At 36.4% G+C, this 25226-nt stretch overlaps 1 protein-coding gene across 7 annotated transcripts in view; it reads right to left on the reverse strand.

The window, feature by feature from the left end:
• The window catches only part of EFCAB5 (EF-hand calcium binding domain 5), a 190885-nt gene that overhangs the window by 63395 nt on the left and 102264 nt on the right, over positions 1-25226 (reverse strand). For all 7 annotated transcript variants that reach the window (XM_047833726.1, XM_047833723.1, XM_047833721.1 and 4 more), the window contains 2 exons: positions 22344-22499; positions 1043-1142 (listed from right to left, as the gene is read on the reverse strand). In XM_047833726.1, coding sequence (XP_047689682.1) covers positions 1043-1142; positions 22344-22499 — 256 coding nt within the window. The remainder of the gene's footprint in view (positions 1-1042; positions 1143-22343; positions 22500-25226) is intronic.

A 25226-nucleotide genomic window follows, 5' to 3' on the forward strand; every position in this document is an offset into this window, starting at 1 on the left:
TGTTAACTAAATTTTAATAAAAATTAAAAAAGAATTTATCTACTCTTGGTCCTCCCACAATAAGCACAGCATAGGGATTAGGGGGAGGACATATGTCTTCCACCTCAAATACCTTTTCAATATCTGCAATATCAAAATAAGGCAAGTCTCTATCCATGACTATCATTTCCTGGACTATGTTTTCCCAATATTAATCTCCCCCCTTTCTTATTCTCCACCTTTCTTTCTTTTTCATTCCTTAATTCCTTTCCTCCTCAACTTATATGAACACCTGTTTCATAAATCTAGGGAAAGATTAGATAGCATTCACCAGAACTCCACTTAAACACCACCACCACCACCACCACCACCACCACCAACAACAACAACAAAACAAACCTGGTGTCCAGGACCACTCTCTGTAGTGGGATTCATGACACAAAACTGTTCCTTTCTCACCCAAAACATTTAGTAGCCATGCTATAAAAGTGTGATTCCCACAGTTTTCAGGGTTACTCTATATCACCCATAGATTTTTAAGTATCCGACTAGTTTTACATAGAACTAAAATATTGACATTCTTTGGAAAACCCATCAATTTAGAGCCTTTTTTCTTTAAAAAATAAAAATAAAACCCATTATTCTATTTGTTTTGGTAGTAACATAAAAAACATATTTTACTGTATTATTTCAATAAAGGCATACAAGTAAAAATGCTTGGGAGAAGAAAACCTAGAAATGTTAGAATTCTAAGTTAGATATTAAAACTAGAATTTACCATTACCAACTTAATTTCCAAAATATTCAGATTATCACTCAAGCACCTCTTCATTTGAATGAACTTAAAATTGAGTTCTAACTTGACAACTTTAGTATCGCACTATAGTGAAAAATACATCTAGTTGTGATGAGTGAATTGTGTGGGGAATGAACAGTTAGATATAGCTATCATGATCTAAGGGAGATGTCATGTGAAGGGATTCCATGGGAATAGAGTGGCTTTTATTATGCCGGTGTATTACATCATTCCAGCTTGAGCACACTCCCTTTGAGTGGCACTTACATTGTCTTGGGTTTCGCAGCAAACTTCTGAGCATTTTCGAACTTTGGTCATAGAATGTTTCCAGCAAGGCCAATGTCCTCTGCCGACCCAAAAACCCTACCTAAGCAGAAAGTTTGCAATTAGTTGTCACAGAAAATTTGAGATTTTTGTGTAAATGTAATATGGCTTATTGAAACTTTTATCATCACCACTCCTACCATCATTACGTAAATAAAAGCTGAGGAGTCAAAGTCAGGAAAGTTATACCTTGTCCTCAGGCTTATATTCTACTTTCCCATCCTGTGACATGTCAAAATACCTTGCACTTAAATATATAGATGTTTAACAAATAGTTACTGACTTAATTGTTAAATCCAATGTACAATACTCAGTTCTTATCTAATTTGATCTGAGTATGACACTTGAAACAATTAACTGCTCCCTACTTGTTCTATTTTTCGCATTGTTTTTATTTTGAGAAACATTTTAATTATAGAAAAATAGAGAAAATGGTAAAACTAACACTTGTGTTCCCAACACCCAGAAATGATGATTATCAACATTTTGTTTATGTACTTTAAAATATATTGTTGACATCATAAAACATGTGTACTTCTTAAAATTGCTTTTACTTACTCAACATTGGGATCAATTCATGTATGTAAAGAAATATACTTTATTCCTTTCAGCTGCTGTTTTCTATTCTATAATATGAAAACACTGTAATTTTTTTAAGTCCCTTTACTGATTGGCATTTCAATCATTTCCAGTGTTTTGATACTCAAATAATGCTGCAATGGATTTCCTTATACACATCTCCTTGAGTACACCTGTAAACATTTCCTTAGGGGAATAATTAAAAGTGTAATTAATGGATTGTATACTATGTGCATTTTCACCATTAGTAGTTATTGCTAAATGTTCAACAAAACACCTATACCAATTTACTTCTCACCATTACTGAATAAGAATGTCATTTCTCCATATCCATGCCAATACTAGATATTGTTAAAGGTTACAATTTTTTTCAATCTGATGGATAAAAAATGGTATCTAGTTATTTTAATTTGCATTTCCCTGATTCTTAGTGACATTAAATATTTTCATTTGTTTACTATGTATTTGCGTTCCCTCATCTATGAATGGCTTTTTTACATCCTTTTCCTTTCTTCAGTTAGAAAGAGTTGCCTATTTCTTACTAATTTGTAAATTTTTGACAATGATCATTCTGTGATCTATATAGCAAATACCCTTTCCCAGTTTATCTCTTATTTTTTAATTTAACTTTGGGTGAGTTTAGTCATATCATAGTTTTTAATTTTGAGGCAGTCAAATATATTGATTATTTCTTTCATGATTTGTGCTTACTAGAGGTATTCTTTAAGAATATTACCTACCTGAGGTTTAAAGGCATGCTCTATACTTTATATGGGCTTCTAAAATGTTTATAATTTTGTTTTCCATATCTAGGTCTTTGATTAGATAGGACCTATTTTTCCTCATTATGGAGGCTCAAATCTAATTTTAACTTTTTCCCAGTTGTTCCAACTTAGCATTTATTGATTAGGCTCTTCTTACTGATTTCTATTGCTACCTATGTCATATGCTAAATTCTCACATAATCATAAATCTAATGTCAGGTCCAGTATTCTGTAAATACAGCTTTATTTTGAAAAACCCTGGAAATCCTCCCCAGCTTGCTCTTCTTTTTATAATTGTTTTTGCTATATTTGGACCTTAATTTCCATATAGCTTTTAAAAAGTAAACCCTTTTTTATAGTACAACAGAAAAGTATACAAATAATAAGCTTATGGTTTTATCACAGTATAATCACACACAGGAGCTGTTTCTCAAAGGAGAATAGTTAACATTAGTAGAGGGTATAATTTTGCTCCAAAACTCAAGTAATCTACACTGTAATTCTTCTATTGCAACTTGCCATAACATTCCAATTTGCCCCATACACTTCAAATACTGTAGGATAATCTAGGTGTTAAGGTATAAAGTAAAGAAGAGTTTTTGCACTGTAGAGTACAAAACCTACAAAGCCTTTTCTTTCTCTAGGACTTTAGTAGCTAACAGCTCATTTAATGTGTAACAACAGAATATAAGAGTAAAGGTTGTTCCTAAAATGTAAAAAGGTCCAATAAGCATTGTTCCTGTTTTTTAGTGGCAGGCGACATATTTGCTTCATATTTGAGATATCCTGTCATGTTTCAGGATATGCTAAAAATATTGCCATGGTAGTAAACCCTGAATTTGTATGGTTTTTATCTCCCACCCTCTGACACATATGGGTTGTACCAAAGCATCTAAAGCATCATGCTCAGCAGATCCAATCACCATGATGGAAATCATCGTGGTTAGTAGATCTGACATTCTGTGAAATGTCTGCATAATAGATTTTAACAGAAAGAAAGAGGGCTGCTTATTGCTCTGGCAAGGCAGTAAAAGTATAGTGCTGACAGGTTAAATCAAACTTCTGTTGGTCCTTGTAAACTGCTCTAGAGAGAATAGTATTTGACAAACCAATAGTTGTAAATGAGCAGGTTGTGTCAGTTTGGTTCAATAAAGATTCCACACAGTGGATAACAACTGCAAATGGAGTCGTAGTAGTCTACAAACATTCTTTAAGATCTATCTTCTGCATAGGCAAAACAGGAGAATTAGAGAAGAATGTGATAGGGTTACTTCTTCTGAACCTTCATTCATGTGTTTTTATATCTAATTTCTGCAGAATGACTTTGTTTTTGTTATTTTTGTTTATTTTTACCATTCTGGCAGACTGAGAAAGTTCAGGAGTTTCTATGTGGTCCTTCCTACCATGACATCCTTTTAGTCCCTAATTTGTGAGGATGCTGCTAGTCACTGAGTATGTCTATTCTAATTATACATTCAGGAACCAGAAAAAAACAGAGCTAAATCCAAAGATTAATTGGGGGACCAAAATAGCATTTATCACTTGACACCTATAAGCTCTAATTTTAACCAGTGGTCCACTGGGGGATTTTGAGATCTTAGGAATTAGTATTAACTTGCAGTCAGTGTCTGGTAATCTCTGAAAGTCTGGGATATTTTCCTTTTTCCAATGTATATCACCCTAGTAAATGGCTACAGGTATTTTGAGGAATGCTTGCAGTAAGATCTACAGTATATGTTTGAGGCAGTCTTGTAGGATTCTTTCTCAAGAGAGCCAGACTCCTGTTGAATCAAAGAATTCTGGGTGTATAAATTGGCTTAAGTCTGGAAAGTGGATGAGAAGCCAAGATTCTCCCTTGAGGTGTCTCAACTCATGTTTTTAGCCTCATAGTTAGAGCTTTTCTGTGAATAACTCTAGTAATAATTTAATAGACATCCTATCTATGTAACTCTAAGGAAACCGGTCAAAATTTTAGATGGCTACCTTAATTCTTATTGTTCATTGTGGTAATTCCAATTATACATTCAGTAAGTAGGTAAATAACCACAGTGTAAGTCCCAGACAAAATGAATTCATTATAATATGGACCTTGACATTGGGCATTGAGTTAAAATGCCATTTATCTATGATATCTATGAGCACTGACTTTGACCAGTAGCTCTTGTCTCTGGCAGTTAAATACCATGTCTTCTATCATTCTGGAATCCCATAATTTCAATGGCACTATCTACTACCATCAACTTCAGCCTACAGAGGATAGCTACCAAAGAGATTTTTTTGGAGATACTAGTCTTCTCATTAATGTACTTCTCAAGAAAGTGTCATCTGTGCCCTCTGGGGGGATATGGTAAAGGTGCATAATGGGCAGGCTACATAAGAGAAATCAACTTTAACAACCTTATAAGCTTTTGGATTTCTTCCTCTATAGTATTCCAAGAAGACTCTGGCATCTCAATCTCATTGAACATAAGCCATATTTGAGTCAAGGTTTCAATTTACCTACCAAGAAAACTGTTAAAACCATTCACAGATACTCAAAATATTATTGCTAAGTAAATTTTCTAAGTATAACAATATTGACAAGTTTGAGCCAATCCAAACTTATATCTATCCTTCCTAGTCTAAAAGTTTTATAATCAATCCCCACACATATTCTCTAGGTTTTTGCTGCTATGAATTAGTAAAAACTTACTATTCCCTTAGAGTACCAACAATCACCTCTCAGTACAGATTTGACTAGTCCTGTTGGGACATGCTGAGATCTGACTCCAACTTTGGGTCTAATGGCAATGAATGTTGGACAGGTGGGCCTTAAGGAAAATAGACATCCCCCTGCAAGCTAAGTGCCTTAAGTGAAGTTATTATAGGGGCTATAAGGAAAGAAAAGCTAATATTCTCAAACAGGAGAGAAGGGATTGCTTCTGCTGCCAAGGAAGGCTTAGAGAGATTTGTACTTCAAGTCTTAGCTTCCATCCAAACGTAAACATTCCAAGTCTCAAGTTCCCTCTATTTTCCAAGCAGCATGCTGACTTTCCTATAAGAGACTTGACAACTCTGTGAATTCAACTTGCATTTTAATCCTGTTACATTAAATTTAGAGCTGATTTTTCATCCACATCTGCCCTAAAAATAAAAGAAATAGAGATTCCTTCAGAGCCATTATGAAAATTTTATCGTTTTCTGACTGCAACTTGAGCGAGAATTTAAAGCCCTGAGCTTGTCTTTTACTTTCTACAATATCTCCAATGTAATGAAATGAAGCCCATCCACTGACTTGTAGTCAACACTTACTGTAATTATGGTTAAATGCAACAGCCACTTGGTCTCTTAAAGCCCTTCCTTCAAAAGACACTTCATCCCAAGCAACCACAGTGACAATTTAAAAATATTTTTTCATTGAGGAATAATAAATACGTAACAAGGTGTGCAAATACCAAATGTTTATTTCAGTGAATGTTTACCTATACTATACTGTATACTCTATATAAGTACCACTCAGATAAAGATATAGAACATTTTCATAATTGCCCGAAGGCTCCTTCATGGCATCTCTTAGTCAATAATTCCTCCAAAGGTAATTATTATTATGATGTTTTAACTATAGATTAGTTTGCTTATTTTTGTATTTCATATAAATGAAATTATATAGTATATACCCTTTTGTACCTTTTTTGTTCAATATTATATCCATAAATTTTATTCATGTTTAATTTTTCTGTAATTTTTTTCATTGCTACATAATAATCCACTAATATATATAAAGATTTATTATTAAAATCTTTAATATATATAGATTTATTAATATATATTAATTAATATATAAAGATTTATTTAATCGTACCATTATTGATAAACATTTGTACTATTTTTAGTTTTTTACTATTATAAATAATACTATGAGCATTCTTGTTTTTTTATCAACCTCAAAGAAGTATAATTTACATCCAATAAAATAAGCCAATTTTAAGCATAGAGTTCAATGACTTGTGACAATGTATACACCCACATGACTACCACCAAAATGAAGATATAGATTTTTTTCATTAAATCAAAAAGTTCCCTTGTGCCCCTTTATACTCATGACCCCAGAAAACTATCATTCTGCTTTCTACTGCTATAGATTAGTTTTCCTTTTTCTAGATTTTCATATAAACGAAATCATGTAGTATGCATTTTTTTATGTCTTCTTTCTTTCACTTAGTATAATATTTTTGAAATTCATCAATGTTATTGTGTGTATCTGTACTTCATCTCCTTTTATCGCAAAGTAGTATTCCATTGTAAGGATATAATACAATGTGTTTATCCACAAGTTGATGGACACTTGGGTTGTTTCCAGTTTGGAGGTGTGAATTACACTGCTAAGAGCATTGGCGAACAAGTCTTTGAATATTCATATTTTTCATTTTTTCTAATTTTATTTCATTTCTTCTTGGTAAATAGCTAGGAGTGAAACTGCTGGTTGCTGGCTCATATGGTAAACATATGTTTACTTTTTCTCTATTAAAATTTTTTAAAGTTATTTATTTTGAGAGAGAGAGAGAGAGTTGCAGAGGGGCAGAGAGAGAGAGAGAGAGAGAGAGAGAGAGAGAATCCCAAGCAGGCTCTTCACTGTCTGCACAGAGCTGGACATGGGCTCAAACCCACGAACTGTGAGATCATGACCTGAGTCAAAGTCCAGCTGTAACAAACTGAGCCACCCAGGTGTCCTTATATGTTTAACTTTTTAAGAGACTGCCAAAATGTTTTCCAAAGTGTTTGTTCCATTCCTATCAGCAATATATGAGAATTCTAGTTGCTTCATATCCTTGCCAATATTTGGCATTGTCAGTCTTGTTTGTTTTTTTTTAATTCCAGTATAGTTTACAGTGTTATATTAATTTTGGGTATGCAATGGAGTGATGGAACAATTCTATACGTTACTCAGTACTCATCATAAGTGACTCTTAATTTCTTCCACCTATATCACCCATCTCCCCATCCACCTCTCCTCTGGTAACCATCACTTTGTTCTCTATAGCCAAGAGTCTATTTTCTGGTTTGTCTTTTTTTTTCTTTGTTCATTTGTTTTGTTTCTTAAATTCCACAGATGAGTGAGACCATATGATATTTGTCTTTCTCTGACTGACTTACTTCACTTAGCATTATACCCTCCTGATTGATCCATGTTGTTGCAAATGGTAAGATTTCATTCCTTTTTTGGCTGAGTAATATTCCATTGTATACAAATACCACCTCTTCTTTATCCATTCATCTATCAATGGATACTTGGGCTGCTTCCATAATTTGGCTATTATAAATAATGCTACAGTAAACATAGGGGTACATATATCATTTTGAGTTAGTGTTTTTGTGTTGTTTGTGTAAATACCCAGTAGTGGAATTACTGGATCATATGGTAATTCTATTTTTAATTTTTTGAGGAACCTCCATACTGTTTTCCACCAGTTTGCATTCCCACAAACAGTGTCTGAGCACTCCTTTTTCTCCACATCTTTGCTAACACTTGTTTCTTGTTTTTGATTTTAACCATTCTGACAGGTGTGAGGTGATATCTCATTTTAGTTTTGATTTGCAATTCCCTGATGATGAATGATGTTGAGCATTTTTCATTTGTATTTTGGTCATCTCAATGTCTTCTTTGGAGAAATGTCTGTTCATGTCTCCTGCCCATTTTTTAATTGGATTATTTGGTCTTGGGGGTGTTAAGTTTTATAAGTTCTTAATACATTTTGGATATTAACCCTTTATTGGATATGTCATTTGCAAATATCTTCTCCCATTCAAGTAGGTTGTCTTTTAGTTTTGTGAATTGTTTCCTTTGTTGTGCAGAAGATTTTATTTTGATGCAGTCCCAATAGTTTATTTTTGGTTTTGTTTCCCTTGCTTCAGAAGACATATCTAGAAAAATGTTGCTATGGCTGATGTCAGAGAAATAACTGCCTATGCTCTCTTACAGGATTTTTCTGGTTTCAGGTCTCACATTTAGGTGTTTAGTCCATTCTGAGTTTATTTTTGTGCATGGTGTAAGAAAATGATCCAGTGTCATTCTTCTGCTTATAGCTGTCCAGTTTTCCCAATACCATTTGTTGAAGAGACTATCTTTTCTCCAATACATATTCTTGCCTCCTTTGTTGAAAATTAATTTACCATATCAACAAGGGGCTATTTCTTGAGTCTCTATTCTATTCCATTAATCTCTGTGTCTATATTTGTGCCAGTATCATACTGTTTTGATTAGTATAGCTTTGTATTAATATCTTGACATTTGGGATTGTGATACCTCCAGTTTTATTCTTCTTTTTCAAGATTGCTTTGGCTTTAAGGTCTCTGTGGTCCCATGCAAGTTTTAAGATTATTTGTGCTAGTTCTGTGAAAAATTACGTTGGTTTTTGATAGTGATTACATTAAATCTGTAAATTGCTTTGGGTAGTATGCACATTTTAACAATATTGGTTCTTCCAGTCCATAAGCATGGGATATCTTTCCATTTGTTTCTGTCGTCTTCATTTTCCTTCATCAGTGTTTTACAGTTTTCAGAGTACAGGTTATTTACCGACTTGGTTAAGTTTGTTACTAGGTATTTTATTATTTTTGGTGCAATTGTAAATGGGATTGTTTTCTTGATTTCTTCTTCTGCTACTTCATTATTAGTGTACAGAAATGCAATGGGTTTCTGCATATTGATTTTGTATGCTGCTACCTTACTGAATTCATTTATCAGTTCTAGTCATTTTTTGGTGGAGTCTTTAGGGTTTTCTATAGAGAGTATCATGTCATCTGCAAATAGTGAAAGTTTTACTTCTTCCTTACCAATTTGGATTCTTTTCATTTCTTTTTGTTGTCTGATTGCTATGGCTATGACTTTCAATACTATGTGGAATAAAAGTGGTGAGAGTGGACATCCTTGTTATGCTCCTAGTCTTAGAAGAAAATTCTTAGTTTTTCACCATTGGGTATGATATTAGTTGTGGGTTTTTCATATATGGCCTTTATTAAGTATGTTTCCTCTAAACCTTCCATGTTGAAGGTTTTTAATCATGAATAGATGCTGTACTGGCACTGGCAGTCTTTTTAACTCTAGCTATTCTAAGTGGGTGTAATTTTTAGCTCATGGTTTTAATTTGCATTTCTCTGATGACTGACACTGAAATATTTCCATGTATTGAGCATACATATATTTTCTCTTCTGACATGTCCATGGCATTTTTAACTGAATTATTTCATTAAGTTATAGGAGTTCTTTATGGGTTCTGGATTCAAATTTTTTGTCATTAAGTGTATTGCAAATATTTTCTCCCAGTCTATAGCTTCCTTTTCATTTTCTTCATAGTGTCTTTCCAAAAATGGAATTTTAAAATTGCTTTTTATCAAATTTTCTTTTAAGGTTCATGTTTTCTTCTGGAAATTTGATTTTTACCTTAAACATTTAGGTCTAAAGTTTATTTCAAGCTTTTTTTTTTTTTTTTTGTATCGTGTGAGGTAAAGCTTGAGGTACTTTTATTTCCCCCTAGAGTTGGTAGCCAGTTTTTCCAGAACCTTTATTTCAAAAGATTATCCTAGGCACCACTTTTTGTTGAAAAGCAATTGCCTGTGCACATGTGGTTTTATGTCTGACTCTACCTGGTTCCATTAGTCTGTTTGTCTATCCTTACACCAATACTGTGTGTTCTTGACTTCTGTTGATATATAGTAAATCCTTAAATCAGGTAGTGCGACTCCTCCAACTTTGTTCTTTTTCAAAATTATTTTGGCTATTCTGCATCCTTTGAAATGCCATATAGATTTTAAAACCAGTCCTGTCAGGGGCTCCTGGGTGACTCAGTCAGTTAAGTTCCCAACTTTGGCCCACCAACTTTGGCCCAGGTCATGATCTCATGGTTCGTGGGTTCGAGCCCCTCGTCAGGCTCTGTGCAGACAGCTCAGAGCCTGGAGCCTGCTTTGGATTCTGTGTCTCCCTCTCTCTCTACCCCACTCCACTCACACTCTATCACTCTCTCTCTCAACAATAAATAAACATTAAAAAAAATGTAAAATGTAAAACTAGTCCTGTTGATTTCTACAAATAAGTTCACTGAGATTTCGGTTGGAACTGTGTTAAATTTATAGGTCAGTTTGGGAACGAATAATATTTAGCCTTTTGATTTATGAATATAGTCTTTGAGACAAATGAGAAATGCTCTGTTTTTTAGGTTTTTAAAATTTCTCTCAACAGTGTTTTTTAGTTTTTAGTCTATAGGCATTGCAAGTATTTTGTTCAATATATCTCTATTTCGTGTGTGTGATATTAATGCAAATGGCATTTTATTTTATCTATTTAAAAAAAATTTTAATGTTGTATTTATTTTTGAGAGAGAGTGAGTGAGTGAGCAGGGGAGGGGCAGGGAGAGGGGGAGACACAAAATCCAAAGCAGGCTCCAGGCTCTGAGCTGTCAGCACAGGGCCTGATGTGGGGCTCGAACCCATGACTCGTGAGATCATGACCTGAGTCAAAGTCAGATGCTTAACTGACTGAGCCACTCAGGCACCCCAGGCAAATGGCATTTTAAAATTTCATCTTCCAATTGTTCATTGCTAATATATAGAAATAAATTGATCTTTGTGTATTGACTGTATGTCCTGAAGCCTTACTAAAATCATGTATATGTTCTGGTGGATATTTCAAAGATTTTATTTCAAAGATAAAAATTTTTATTTCAAAGATTTCTTAGGATTTTATACATAGAAGATTATGTAATTCCTGAAGGAGTTTTCTTTTTCTTTTCATGCCTTATTTCACTGGCTATTACTTCCAGGACAATGTTAAATAAAAGTGGTGAAAGTGGACACCTGATATAAGGAGGAAATCATTAAAATTTTTACCATTAAGTATAACCGTAAGTTTTTTTATAGATGCTCTTTATCAGGTTGAAGAAATTCTATTTCTATTTGCCAAGAGATTTATTGTTTTTGTTTTTTAAATGATGAATAGATGTTGAATTTTGTCAGATGATCATACAGCTTTTCTTTTTTTAATTTCTTAATGTGGTGAGTTGACTTGATTGAATTTTTACCATTAATCAACCTTGCATCCCTAGATTAAGCTCCATTTGATACTGATATATTACTTTTTTAATATATTACTTAACTAACTCAAAGATTTTTGTATCTTGTTCAGGGGAGATATTAGTGTATAGTTTTTTGTCTTGGAAGAGTTTTGTCTGGTTTTGATTTAAGAATAATGCTGGTCACATAAAGCCAGTAGGATGTATTCCCTCTTCAATATTCTGAAAGACTGCATGGGTTTGGAATTAGTTCTTCCTTAAATGTTTGATAGAATTAATCAGTGAAGCCATCTGGGCCTGGAGTTTTGTTTGTGGAAATGTTTTAATGGCATTAATTAATTTCTTTATACATATAAGAGTATCTAGGTTTTCTATTTCCTCTTGAGTCAGACTTGGTAATTTGTGTCTTCCAGGAAACTTGTCCATTTAATCTAATTTGCAAATTTACTGACAAAAAGTTGTTCATAATGCTCTCTCATTGTTCTTTTAATGTTTTCAGGCTCTGTAGTGATGTCCCCTTTTTCTTTCTTGATATCAGTAATTTGTATCTTCCCTTTTTTTCTTTGATTAGTCTACCTAGAGATTAATCAATTATATTAATCTTTTCAAAGAACCAGCTTTTATTTTGATTGATTTTTACTATTGTATTTTTTTCTATGTCATTAATTTCTGCCCATTTCTTTATCATGCCCTTCTTTCTACTTAGTTGTTATTTATTTGGTCTTGCTTTACTTTTCTAGCTTTTTGAGATGGAAGCCTAGATCACTGATTTTGGACCTCTCTTATTTTCTTTAAAAAAGCATTCTAAGCTATAAATTTCTAAGCACCACTGTATTGCTCCAATTATAATGAATTGTGTTTTAATTATCACTATTTAATTAGTTTAATTATCATTAAATTATTAGTTTTAATTATCATTATTTAATTAGTTTAATATTTTAAACTATTTCCTAATTCCTCTGATGATATTTTTTTGTCCATTGGTTAGTTGGAAGTGTGTTTTTAATTTCTAAATATTTGGGCATTTTCCAAGTATCTTTCTGTTACTGGTTTCTAATTGATTCTGCTGTAGCCAAAGAACATATACAATATGATTTCAATTCTTTTAAGTTTATTGAGACCACTTTCATGGTATATCATTTGATCATTTTGGTGAATGTCTCAAAGTAAAATTGAAAATTTATCAATTTTATTGATTTTTTTTCAAAGAACCAGCTTCTGGTGTTATTGATCGGCTTCATTGTGTTGTGTTTTGTTTTTTAGTTTCTATATCATTTATTTCTTCTCTAATCTTTATTATTTCCTTCCTTCTGCTAGCTTTAGGTTTTGTTTAGTCCACTTTTTCTAGCCCTTTTAGGTGTAAGGTTAGGTTGTTTATTTGAGATTTTTCTTGCTTCTTGAGAAAGGCCTGAATTGCTATAAACTTTCCTCTTAGAACCACTTCTACTGTATCCCAAAGTTTTTGGACTGTTGTGTTCTCATTTTCATTTGTTTTCCATACACTTTTTAATTTCTTCTTTTAATTCCTCATTGGCCCATTAATTGTTCAGTAACGTGTTATTTAACTTCCATGTATTTGTGGACTTTCCAAATTTTTTCTAGTGGTTCACTTTTAGTTACATAGCATTGTGGTCAGAAAAGATGCATGGTATGACTTTGATATTCTTGAAATGTCGAGGCTGGTTTTGTGAGCTAATACATAATCTACTCTGGAGAATGTTCCATGTGCCCTTGAAAAGAATGTGTATTCTGCTTTTTTAGGATAGAATATTCTGAATATATCTGTAAAACCCGTCTGTTCTAGTATGTCATTTGAAGCCATTATATCCTTGTTGATTTTCTGTTTAGACGATCTGTCCATAGATGTGAGTGGGTTTTAAAGTCCCTACTATTATGGTATTATCGTCAGTTAGTTTCTTTATGTTTGTTATTAACTGCTTTATGTATTTGGGTGCTTCTATGTTGGGTACATATTTTCAGTTGTTATATCTTCTTGTTGGATTGTCCCTTTATTATTATATAGGCTCCTTCTTTGTCTCTTGTTACAGTCTTTATTTAAAGGTGTATTTTGTGTGATGTACATTTGGGTTCTTTCCATAATTTGACTATTGTTGGTAACACTGCTATAAACATCGGGGTGCATGCATCCCTTTGAATTAGTATTTTTGTTTGGGTAAATACCTAGTGTAATTGCTGGATCATAGGGTAGTTCTATTTTTGACTTTTTGAGGAACCTGCATAGTCTTTTCCAGAGTGGCTGCATTAGGCCTACCTCAAGAAGCAAGAAAAATCTCAAATAAACAAGCTAACCTTACACCTAAAGAAGCTAGAAAAAGAATGGCAGATGAAGTCTGAAGCCAGAAGAAGAAGGGAAATAATAAAGATTAGAGCAGAAATAGATTATATAGAAACCAAAAAAAAAGGAACAGATCAATGAGGGGTGCCTGGGTGGCTAAGTCCATTGAGTGTCTGACTCTTGATTTTGGCTCAGGTCATGATCTCAGGGTCATGGGATTGATCCCTGCATCAGGCTCATGCTGAGCATGAAGCCTGCTTAAGATTCTCTCTCTCAGGGCACCAGGGTGGCTCAGTAGGTTGAGCATCCGACTTCGGCTCAGGTCATGATCTCACAGTTCTTGAGTTCAAGCCCTGTGCTGACAGCTCAGAGCCTGGAGCCTGCTTCAGATTTTGTGTTTCCCTCTCTCTCTGCCCCTCTACCACTCACATTCTGTCTCTCACAAATGAATAAGTGTTAAAAAAAAAAAAAGACTCTCTCTCTCTTCCTCTGCTCCTTTCTCCCACTTTCCATTCTCTCTCTCTCTCTCTCTCTCTCTCTCTCTCAAAACAAAAACAAAACAAAACAAAAAAAAACAAAAAATAGATCAATGAAACCAGGAGCTGGCTCTTTTAAAAATTAATACAATTGATAAACCCCTAGCCAGACTTATCAAAAAAGAGAAAGGACCCAAATAAATAAAATCACAAATGAGAGAGAACTAATAACCAAAACCACAGAAATATAAGTAATTATAAGATAATATTATGAAAAACTACATATGCCAACAATTTGGACAAAAATGAATAAATTCCTACAAACATATAAACTACCAAAACTGAAACATGAAGAAGTTGAAAACTTGAGCAGACCAATAACAAGTAAAGAAATTGAGAGGTACTGGGTGTCTCAGTCAGTTAAGCATCTGACTTTGGCTCAGGTCGTGATCTCACAGTTCATGGTTCAAGCCCCACATCGGACTCTCTGCTGTTAGCACAGAACACCCTTTGGATCTTCTGTCCCCCTTTCTCTCTGCTCCTCCCCTTCGCATTCTCTCTCTCTCTCTCTCTCTCACTCTCTCTCTCTCTCTCTCTCAAATAAATAAATAAAAACTTTAAAAAAATTTAAAAAACCCCAGAAATTAAATCAGTGATCAAAAATCTCCCAACAAACAAAAGTCCAGGGGCAGATGGCCTTCCCAGGGGAATTCTACCAAACATTTAAAGAAGAGTTAATACTTATTTTTCTCAAACTCTTCCAAAAAATAGGAATGGAAGGAAAACTTCAAATTAATTCTATGAGGCCAGCATTACCCTGATACCAAAACTATCTAGATAAAGACTCCACTCAAAAAAGAGAACTAAATATCCCTAATGAACATGGATGCAAAAATTCTCAATTACATACTAATAATTGAATCCTAAAGTACCTTAAAAGAATCATTCACCACTCAAGTGGGATTTATTCCTGGGCTGCAAGGGTTGTTCAATGTTTGTGACTTCTTCTTAACACCAGTTTGTATTTATCTTACAAACATCATCAATAGAGTATTTGGTTATGTTTCCCTTTTCACATTCACTGCCAGAAGCTTAGATTCAAATTTGTAGATGACCCAGAACAAATATTTAGGTCATTACAGTATGAAATTTAGGCTTTGTTTCCAGCTTTATTTAGTATCTTCTCATTTATTTCTTCTTTCATCCAACTTTTCAATTATGTTCCTTTGTTGCATTTTATCTATTTGCATCAACTTCCTTAAATCTTTTCTGGAACATGGGGTTACAAACAAATATAAAGTTCATAAACAAATGTCTTTCAATAAAGTTTGTACCTAATTTTTGCAAATCCATTTGGTATCCTAGCATACTAGTATTCTTCCAAACGCCATTCTTAGAAATACTTTTTTTTAAATTTTTATTTATTTTTATTTTTTTTCAATATATGAAATTTATTGTCAAATTGGTTTCCATACAACACCCAGTGCTCATCCCAACAGGTGCCCTCCTCAATACCCATCACCCACCCTCCCCTCCCTCCCACCCCCCATCAACCCTCAGTTTGTTCTCAGTTTTTTTTAATTTTTTTTTTTTCAACGTTTTATTTATTTTTGGGACAGAGAGAGACAGAGCATGAACGGGGGAGGGGCAGAGAGAGAGGGAGACACAGAATCGGAAACAGGTTCCAGGCTCTGAGCCATCAGCCCTGAGCCTGACGCGGGGCTCGAACTCGCGGACCGCGAGATCGTGACCTGGTTGAAGTCGGACGCTTAACCGACTGCGCCACCCAGGCGCCCCTCTTTGTTCTCAGTTTTTAAGAGTCTCTTATGCTTTGGCTCTCTCCCACTCTAACCTCTTTTTTTTTCCTTCCCCTCCCCCATGGGTTTCTGTTAAGTTTCTCAGGATCCACCTAAGAGTGAAAACATATGGTATCTGTCTTTCTCTGTATGGCTTATTTCGCTTAGCATCACACTCTCCAGTTCCATCCACGTTGCTACAAAGGGCCATATTTCGTTCTTTCTCATTGCCATGTAGTACTCCATTGTGTATGTAAACCACAATTTCTTTATCCATTCATCAGTTGATGGACATTTAGGCTCTTTCCATAATTTGGCTATTGTTGAGAGTGCTGCTATAAACATTGGGGTACAAGTGCCCCTATGCATCAGTACTCCTGTATCCCTTGGGTAAATTCCTAGCAGTGCTATTGCTGGGTCATAGGGTAGGTCTATTTTTAATTTTTTGAGGAACCTCCACACTGTTTTCCAGAGTGGCTGCACCAGTTTGCATTCCCACCAACAGTGCAAGAGGGTTCCTGTTTCTCCACATCCTCTCCAGCATCTATAGTCTCCTGATTTGTTCATTTTGGCCACTCTGACTGGTGTGAGGTGATACCTGAGTGTGGTTTTGATTTGTATTTCCCTGATAAGGAGCGATGTTGAGCATCTTTTCATGTGCCTGTTGGCCATCCGGATGTCTTCTTTAGAGAAGTGTCTATTCATGTTTTCTGCCCATTTCTTCACTGGGTTATTTGTTTTTCGGGTGTGGAGTTTGGTGAGCTCTTTATAGATTTTGGATACTAGCCCTTTGTCCGATATGTCATTTGCAAATATCTTTTCCCATTCCGTTGGTTGCCTTTTAGTTTTGTTGGTTGCTTCCTTTGCTGTGCAGAAGCTTTTTATCTTCATAAGGTCCCAGTAATTCATTTTTGCTTTTAATTCCCTTGCCTTTGGGGATGTGTCGAGTAAGAAATTGCTACGGCTGAGGTCAGAGAGGTCTTTTCCTGCTTTCTCCTCTAGGGTTTTGATGGTTTCCTGTCTCACATTCAGGTCCTTTATCCATTTTGAGTTTATTTTTGTGAATGGTGTGAGAAAGTGGTCTAGTTTCAACCTTCTGCATGTTGCTGTCCAGTTCTCCCGGCACCATTTGTTAAGGAGACTGTCTTTTTTCCATTGGATGTTCTTTCCTGCTTTGTCAAAGATGAGTTGGCCATACGTTTGTGGGTCTAGTTCTGGGGTTTCTATTCTATTCCATTGGTCTATGTGTCTGTTTTTGTGCCAATACCATGCTGTCTTGATGATGACAGCTTTGTAGTAGAGGCTAACGTCTGGGATTGTGATGCCTCCTGCTTTGGTCTTCTTCTTCAAAATTCCTTTGGCTATTCGGGGCCTTTTGTGGTTCCATATGAATTTTAGGATGGCTTGTTCTAGTTTCGAGAAGAATGCTGGTGCAATTTTGATTGGGATTGCATTGAATGTGTAGATAGCTTTGGGTAGTATTGACATTTTGACAATATTTATTCTTCCAATCCATGAGCAGGGAATGTCTTTCCATTTCTTTAAATCTTCTTCAATTACCTTCATAAGCTTTCTATAGTTTTCAGCATACAGTTCTGTTACATCTTTGGTTAGGTTTATTCCTAGGTATTTTATGCTTCTTGGTGCAATTGTGAATGGGATCAGTTTCTTTATTTGTCTTTCTGTTGCTTCATTGTTAGTGTATAAGAATGCAACTGACTTCTGTACATTGATTTTGTATCCTGCACCTTTGCTGAATTCATGTATCAGTTCTAACAGACTTTTGGTGGAGTCTATCAGATTTTCCATGTATAGTATCATGTCATCTGCAAAAAGCGAAAGCTTGACTTCATCTTTGCCAATTTTGATGCCTTTGATTTCCTTTTGTTGTCTGATCGCTGATGCTAGAACTTCCAACACTATGTTAAACAACAGCGGTGAGAGTGGGCATCCCTGTCGTGTTCCTGATCTCAGGGAAAAAGCTCTCAGTTTTTCCCCATTGAGGATGATGTTAGCTGTGGGCTTTTCATAAATGGCTTTTATGATGTTTAAGTATGTCCCTTCTATCCCGACTTTCTCAAGGGTTTTTATTAAGAAAGGGTGCTGGATTTTGTCAAAGGCCTTTTCTGCATCGATTGACAGGATCATATGGTTCTTCTCTTTTTTTTTGTTAATGTGATGTATCACGTTGATTGATTTGCGAATGTTGAACCAGCCCTGCATCCCAGGAATGAATCCCACTTGATCATGGTGAATAATTATTTTTATATGCTGTTGAATTCGATTTGCTAGTATCTTATTGAGAATTTTTGCATCCATATTCATCAGGGATATTGGCCTGTAGTTCTCTTTTTTTACTGGGTCTCTGTCTGGTTTAGGAATCAAAGTAATACTGGCTTCATAGAATGAGTCTGGAAGTTTTCCTTCCCTTTCTATTTCTTGGAATAGCTTGAGAAGGATAGGTATTATCTCTGCTTTAAACGTCTGGTAGAACTCCCCTGGGAAGCCATCTGGTCCTGGACTCTTATTTGTTGGGAGATTTTTGATAACCGATTCAATTTCTTCGCTGGTTATGGGTCTGTTCAAGCTTTCTATTTCCTCCTGATTGAGTTTTGGAAGAGTGTGGGTGTTCAGGAATTTGTCCATTTCTTCCAGGTTGTCCAATTTGTTGGCATATAATTTTTCATAGTATTCCCTGATAATTGTTTGTATCTCTGAGGGATTGGTTGTAATAATTCCATTTTCATTCATGATTTTATCCATTTGGGTCATCTCCCTTTTCTTTTTGAGAAGCCTGGCTAGAGGTTTGTCAATTTTGTTTATTTTTTCAAAAAACCAACTCTTGGTTTCGTTGATCTGCTCTACAGTTTTTTTAGATTCTATATTGTTTATTTCTGCTCTGATCTTTATTATTTCTCTTCTTCTGCTGGGTTTAGGCTGCCTTTGCTGTTCTGCTTCTATTTCCTTTAGGTGTGCTGTTAGATTTTGTATTTGGGATTTTTCTTGTTTCTTGAGATAGGCCTGGATTGCGATGTATTTTCCTCTCAGGACTGCCTTCGCTGCATCCCAAAGCGTTTGGATTGTTGTATTTTCATTTTCGTTTGTTTCCATATATTTTTTTAATTTCTTCTCTAATTGCCTGGTTGACCCACTCATTCTTTAGTAGGGTGTTCTTTAACCTCCATGCTTTTGGAGGTTTTCCAGACTTTTTCCTGTGGTTGATTTCAAGCTTCATAGCATTGTGGTCTGAAAGTATGCATTGTATAATTTCAATTCTTGTATACTTATGAAGGGCTGTTTTGTGACCCAGTATATGATCTATCTTGGAGAATGTTCCATGTACACTCGAGAAGAAAGTATATTCTGTTGCTTTGGGATGCAGTTCTAAATATATCTGTCAAGTCCATCTGATCCAATGTCTCATTCAGGGCTCTTGTTTCTTTATTGACCATGTGTCTAGATGATCTATCCATTTCTGTAAGTGGAGTGTTAAAGTCCCCTGAAATTACCACATTCTTATCAATAAAGTTGCTTATGTTTATGAGTAATTGTTTTATATATTTGGGGGCTCCGGTATTCGGCGCATAGACATTTATAATTGTTAGCTCTTCCTGGTGGATAGACCCTGTAATTATTATATAATGCCCTTCTTCATCTCTTGTTACAGCCTTTCATTTAAAGTCTAGTTTGTCTGATATAAGTATGGCTACTCCAGCTTTTTTTTTGGCTTCCAGTAGCATGATAAATAGTTCTCCATCCCCTCACTCTCAATCTAAAGGTGTCCTCAGGTCTAAAATGAGTCTCTTGTAGACAGCAAATAGATGGGTCTTGTTTTTTTATCCATTCTGACACTCTATGTCTTTTGGTTGGCGCATTTAATCCATTTACATTCAGTGTTATTATAGAAAGATATGGGTTTAGAGTCATTGTGATGTCTGTATGTTTTATGTTTGTAGTGATGTCTCTCGTACTTTGTCTCACAGGATCCCCCTTAGGATCTCTTGTAGGGCTGGTTCAGTGGTGACAAATTCCTTCAGTTTTTGTTTGTTTGGGAAGACCTTTATCTCTCCTTCTATTCTAAATGACAGACTTGCTGGATAAAGGATTCTCGGCTGCATATTTTTTCTATCTAGCACACTGAAAATCTCATGCCAATTCTTTCTGGCCTGCCAAGTTTCAAAAGAGAGATCAGTCACGAGTCTTATAGGTCTCCCTTTATATGTGAGGGCACGTTTACCCCTTGCTGCTTTCAGAATTTTCTCTTTATCCTTGTATTTTGCCAGTTTCACTATGATATGTCGTGCAGAAGATCGATTCAAGTTACGTCTGAAGGGAGTTCTCTGTGCCTCTTCGATTTCAATGCCTTTTTCCTTCCCCAGTTCAGGGAAATTCTCAGCTATGATTTCTTCAAGTACCCCTTCAGCACCTTTCCCTCTCTCTTCCTCCTCTGGGATACCAATTATGCGTATATTATTTCTTTTTAGTGTATCACTTAGTTCTCTAATTTTCCCCTCATACTCCTGGATTTTTTTATCTCTCTTTTTCTCAGCTTCCTCTTTTTCCATAACTTTATCTTCTAGTTCACCTATTCTCTCCTCTGCCTTTTCAATACGAGCCGTGGTGGTTTCCATTTTGTTTTGCATTTCATTTAAAGCATTTTTCAGCTCCTCGTGACTGTTCCTTAGTCCCTTGATCTCTGTAGCAAGAGATTCTCTGCTGTCCTGTATACTGTTTTCAAGCCCAGCGATTAATTTTATGACTATTATTCTAAATTCACTTTCTGTTATATTATTTAAATCCTTTTTGATCAGCTCATTAGCTGTTGTTATTTCCTGGAGATTCTTCTGAGGGGAATTCTTGCGCTTGGTCATTTTGGATAGTCCCTGGTGTGGTGAGGACCTGCAGGGCACTTCCCCTGTGCTGTGGTGTATAACTGGAGTTGGTGGGCGGGGCTGCAGTCCGACCTGATGTCTGCCCCCAGCCCACCGCTGGGGCCACAGTCAGACTGGTGTGTGCCTTCTCTTCCCCTCTCCTAGGGGCAGGATTCACTGTGGGGTGGCGTGGCCCATCTGGGCTACTTGCACACTGCCAGGCTTGTGATGCTGGGGATCTGGCGTATTAGCTGGGGTGGGTAGGCAAGGTGCACGGGGGCAGGAGGGGCGGGCTTAGCTCGCTTCTCCTTAGGTGATCCACTTCAGGAGGGGCCCTGTGGCAGCAGGAGGGAGTCAGATCCGCTGCCGGAGGTTTGGCTCCGCAGAAGCACAGTGTTGGGTGTTTGCCTGGAGCAAGCAAGTTCCCTGGCAGAAACTGGTTCCCTTTGGGATCTTGGCTGGGGGATGGGCGAGGGCGATGGCGCTGGCGAGCGCCTTTGTTCCCCGCCAAACTGAGCTCTGTCGTCCAGGGGCTCAGCAACTCTCCCTCCCTTTGTCCTCCAGCCTTCCCGCTTTCCGAGCAGAGCTGTTAGCTTATAACCTTCCAGATGTCAAGTCCCGCTTGCTGTCAGAACACACTCCGTCCGGCCCCTCTGCTTTTGCAAGCCAGACTCCCGGGCTCTGCCTGGCCAGCGGGCCGCCACTCCACCCCGGCTCTCTCCTGCCAGTCTGTGGAGCACACACCGCCTCTCCACCTTTCCTACCCTCTTCCGTGGGCCTCTCGCCTGCGCTTGGCTCTGGAGACTCCATTCTGCTAGTCTTCTGGCGGTTTTCTGGGTTATTTAGGCAGGTGTAGGTGGAATCTAAGTGATCAGCATGATGCGCGGTGAGCCCAGCATCCTCCTACCCCCGCCATCTTCTGCCCGTCTCCCGAAATACTTTTTGATATAAACTTTTCTTATTTTAAGAAGCAGCATAATACAATGTGGTAAGCTTCCTATTCCCAACAATTTATTTTCTATAGGAAGCCAGCAGCAAAGAGAGTAAGCAAAAACAATCTTAAAAAAATACATTCTTAAGAATGGAAAGAGGCAAGTTGTACATTGTAAAATGGCAGTGCCATTGAAGACATGGTCTATAGGCTGGTACCAGTCTGTGACAAGGTATAGAAATTGAGGATAGTATCTAAAAAATTGTATAGCAATTTGAGAAAGTAACAGATAAATCATATTTGAATCTAATAATAAAAAGTGTGGATTGTCTTTTGTACGTGCATTTTCCCCCCCAGCAATCCGTTTTCATTGAGTGTTAGTCCACAACGGTTTAGCAATTAAAAACATCACCATCCACAACAACCTAAAATCCAGTCCTTCACAAAAAAATAGTTTGAGAAGTATTGCTTTAAGGTCTTATCCTACCTTCCCACGGTCACAACACAGGAAGAGTTCAGCAAACATCTGCCTCCGCATATCCGTTTTTATGATCTCCCGGAATTCATCTGCACAATGACAGAGGTGCTTAAGGAGTTTCTCAAACATTTCACTTTTAAAGTCTGCAATGTATGAGGAGATGTACTGCAGAGAAAAAGAAGATAAATGATTGATTTAAAACAGGGCTCTTTACTTGGATTTTCCCTGGGATTCAGTTGATGCGTATGAAATTATTGGCTACAATTTTTTTCCATATCATTTGCTTGTCACGTGAATAAAGCATTTTCATGTTAGTACTATTCTTCAGCTGTGCTGCAGACAGAGGTAATTAATACAAAACCATACACCAAAACCATACACCAGTGAGACTAAATATTTTTGGAGCAACTCCCCTCTAGACCACAACAGCATTATATAGAGCACACTTTTTACCTCCCGGCATGAAATAGCAGCAGTTATAAAACATTGCCTGTAAGTTAATAGTTCTAAAAATTGGATGCAGTTTTCTTTTGATGAATGGCATATAAAACCATGTGTTTTCTGAGACTGGCTACATTTAATTATTGGAGTATAAAGAATGGGGATTGTGCAAAGTTTCTGCATCTTCTGATATTATAATAAGGTATCCTTTGTCTATTTTTTTTTGAAAGTATAGAGTCTGAAGACATCTATGCTTATGGGCCATTTCTCTTGGTTCCTATTGAACAGATTCCCAGAAGTGGGATTGTTAGCTTAGAAGGTAAATGCATCTGTTTTTTGGGTAGAATTTTACATCAGGCTTGGGCTTTTTTGTTCTTCCAATACTAATGAATACCATTCCTCCTCAGCCTCACCACCAGTGTGTATTGTCTTCTGGATTTTCCCTCATTTTATGGGTCAGGAACATAACATTCTTGATCTATACTTGACTATAAAGATCTTATGTTAAGGGACAAATGGATCTAGTGCTGGAAGAGTTTCTGAGGGAACCTTTCTTGAAGTGTTAGCCCAACTCATAAGTAAATGATTTCCTTGTCTGTCCCAGCACAGTGGTAGCCAAATTTGTACTGGGAGTCCAATTTGGATCAAATAGCCCTACTTCCATAGCCATAAATGATTGGAGCAGGGGATGATCCCTGATATAAACAAAGCCATTCAGATTCTTTCCACTAGAAATTGGGAATTAGGACTGGGAAATGGTTGGTTGTCCTCTGAGAGGGGCTGGACTTGTGAATGTAAACTTAAGAGTTTTGGGTGGCCAGATTCCTCCAGGTAAATGGAGGATGCAGGATAAGTCAGTATATAGAGACAGATGAAACAGAAAGCAGAAAGAAGAGTCTTGATTTTTCCAAGTCCCTGACTTCCAGAAGTCAGACCATATTCTTGCTCTTGGACTCCATACATTTCATTTTCATCTACATTAACTCAGGTTGGCTTCTGTTTCTTACAATTAAAGGAGACTAATATAGCTTGCCTAAAATGGAATGTTTTATTGGCATATTTCATTGGCATAATTTTTGAAATGAAGAATGTAGTAGACATTTCACTTCCTCACTAATATCATCTAGGCAAATTTAGAATGTACTATGTAAGAGATACATTAGGCTTGAATCCATGCAAATGAATCATAAACCATATTCAATTGACTTAGAGATCAAAAGAGGAAATTTAAAGCAGTGTAAGAGAGGTTTTCTAACTATTTTGTTTCATTGGCAGCCGAAACCTTCTAATTGTCATTATTTCTGATGGATCAATGAGTACAGTTAAATTCTTATGTGTTCCCTTGGGATGCATAATAGTGTAATGGTTAAGAACTCACATTTTGCCTCATCAAAATACCAATGGCATTTTTCACAGAAATGGAACAAAGAATCCCAAAATTTGTATGGGACCATAAAATACTTCAAATAACACAAGGAACCTTGAGAAAGTAGAATCAAGCTGGAGACATCACGCTTCCTGATTTCAAGCTATACTGCAAGACTAGAGTTAGCAAAACAGCACGGTACTGGCATAAACATAGACACATAGATCCATGGAATAGAATAGAGACCCCAGAAATAAACCTATGCATGTATGGTCAACTAACCTATGACAAAGGAGGCAAGAACATACAATGAGGAAAAGACAGTTTCTTCAATAAACAGTGTTGGAAAAACAGGACAGTTACATGCAATTCTACTTCTGGATCTAGATAAAATGAAAACACCAATTTGATACATGTACCCCTATGTTCATTGAAGCATTATTTACAATAGCCAAGATATGAAAACAATTTAAGTGTCATCGATAGAAGAATGGACAAAAAAGATGTGGTATATGTATACAGTGGAATGTTACTCCACTGTACAAAAGGAGATTGCCATTTGCGACAACATGGATGGACCCAGGAGGTACTATGATAAGTGAAATAAGCCAGACAGAGAAAGACAAATACTTATGATTTCACTTATATACAGAATCAATGAGGCTTTACCAGGCCTGTATTGCAGCTGACTTCTGCCTAATCCTGTTACGCTTCCCTCCCTTCACAACTATTGATCCCTAATAAATAACCTGTGTACCAGGATCCGTCTCAGCATCTGCCTCATGGGGAAAGTGACATTTGAGTCAAGAAGGAGAAGAGGGAGTAAACCATGTGGAAATATGTGAGGAGCACTGTCCTAGAAAAGTGGTAAGGCCCTGAGGTGAGAACATACTTGGGGGTTTCTAGTAATGGCAAGGTAGCTAATGTGACTGAGGCAGAATGAGTGAGGAGTACAGAGAGAGAGGTGAAGACAGGGGTCATCAGACAGTCCAGGTCAAGCCCTGGGGTCATGTTAAGGGCTTTGGTTTTTACTTTAAGTAAGATGGGAAGCCCTTGGAGGGTTTTGAGCAGAAGACTGGCTTAAT

This window comes from Prionailurus viverrinus, chromosome E1 (assembly GCF_022837055.1).
Source record: "Prionailurus viverrinus isolate Anna chromosome E1, UM_Priviv_1.0, whole genome shotgun sequence".
Lineage (NCBI taxonomy): Eukaryota > Metazoa > Chordata > Mammalia > Carnivora > Felidae > Prionailurus > Prionailurus viverrinus.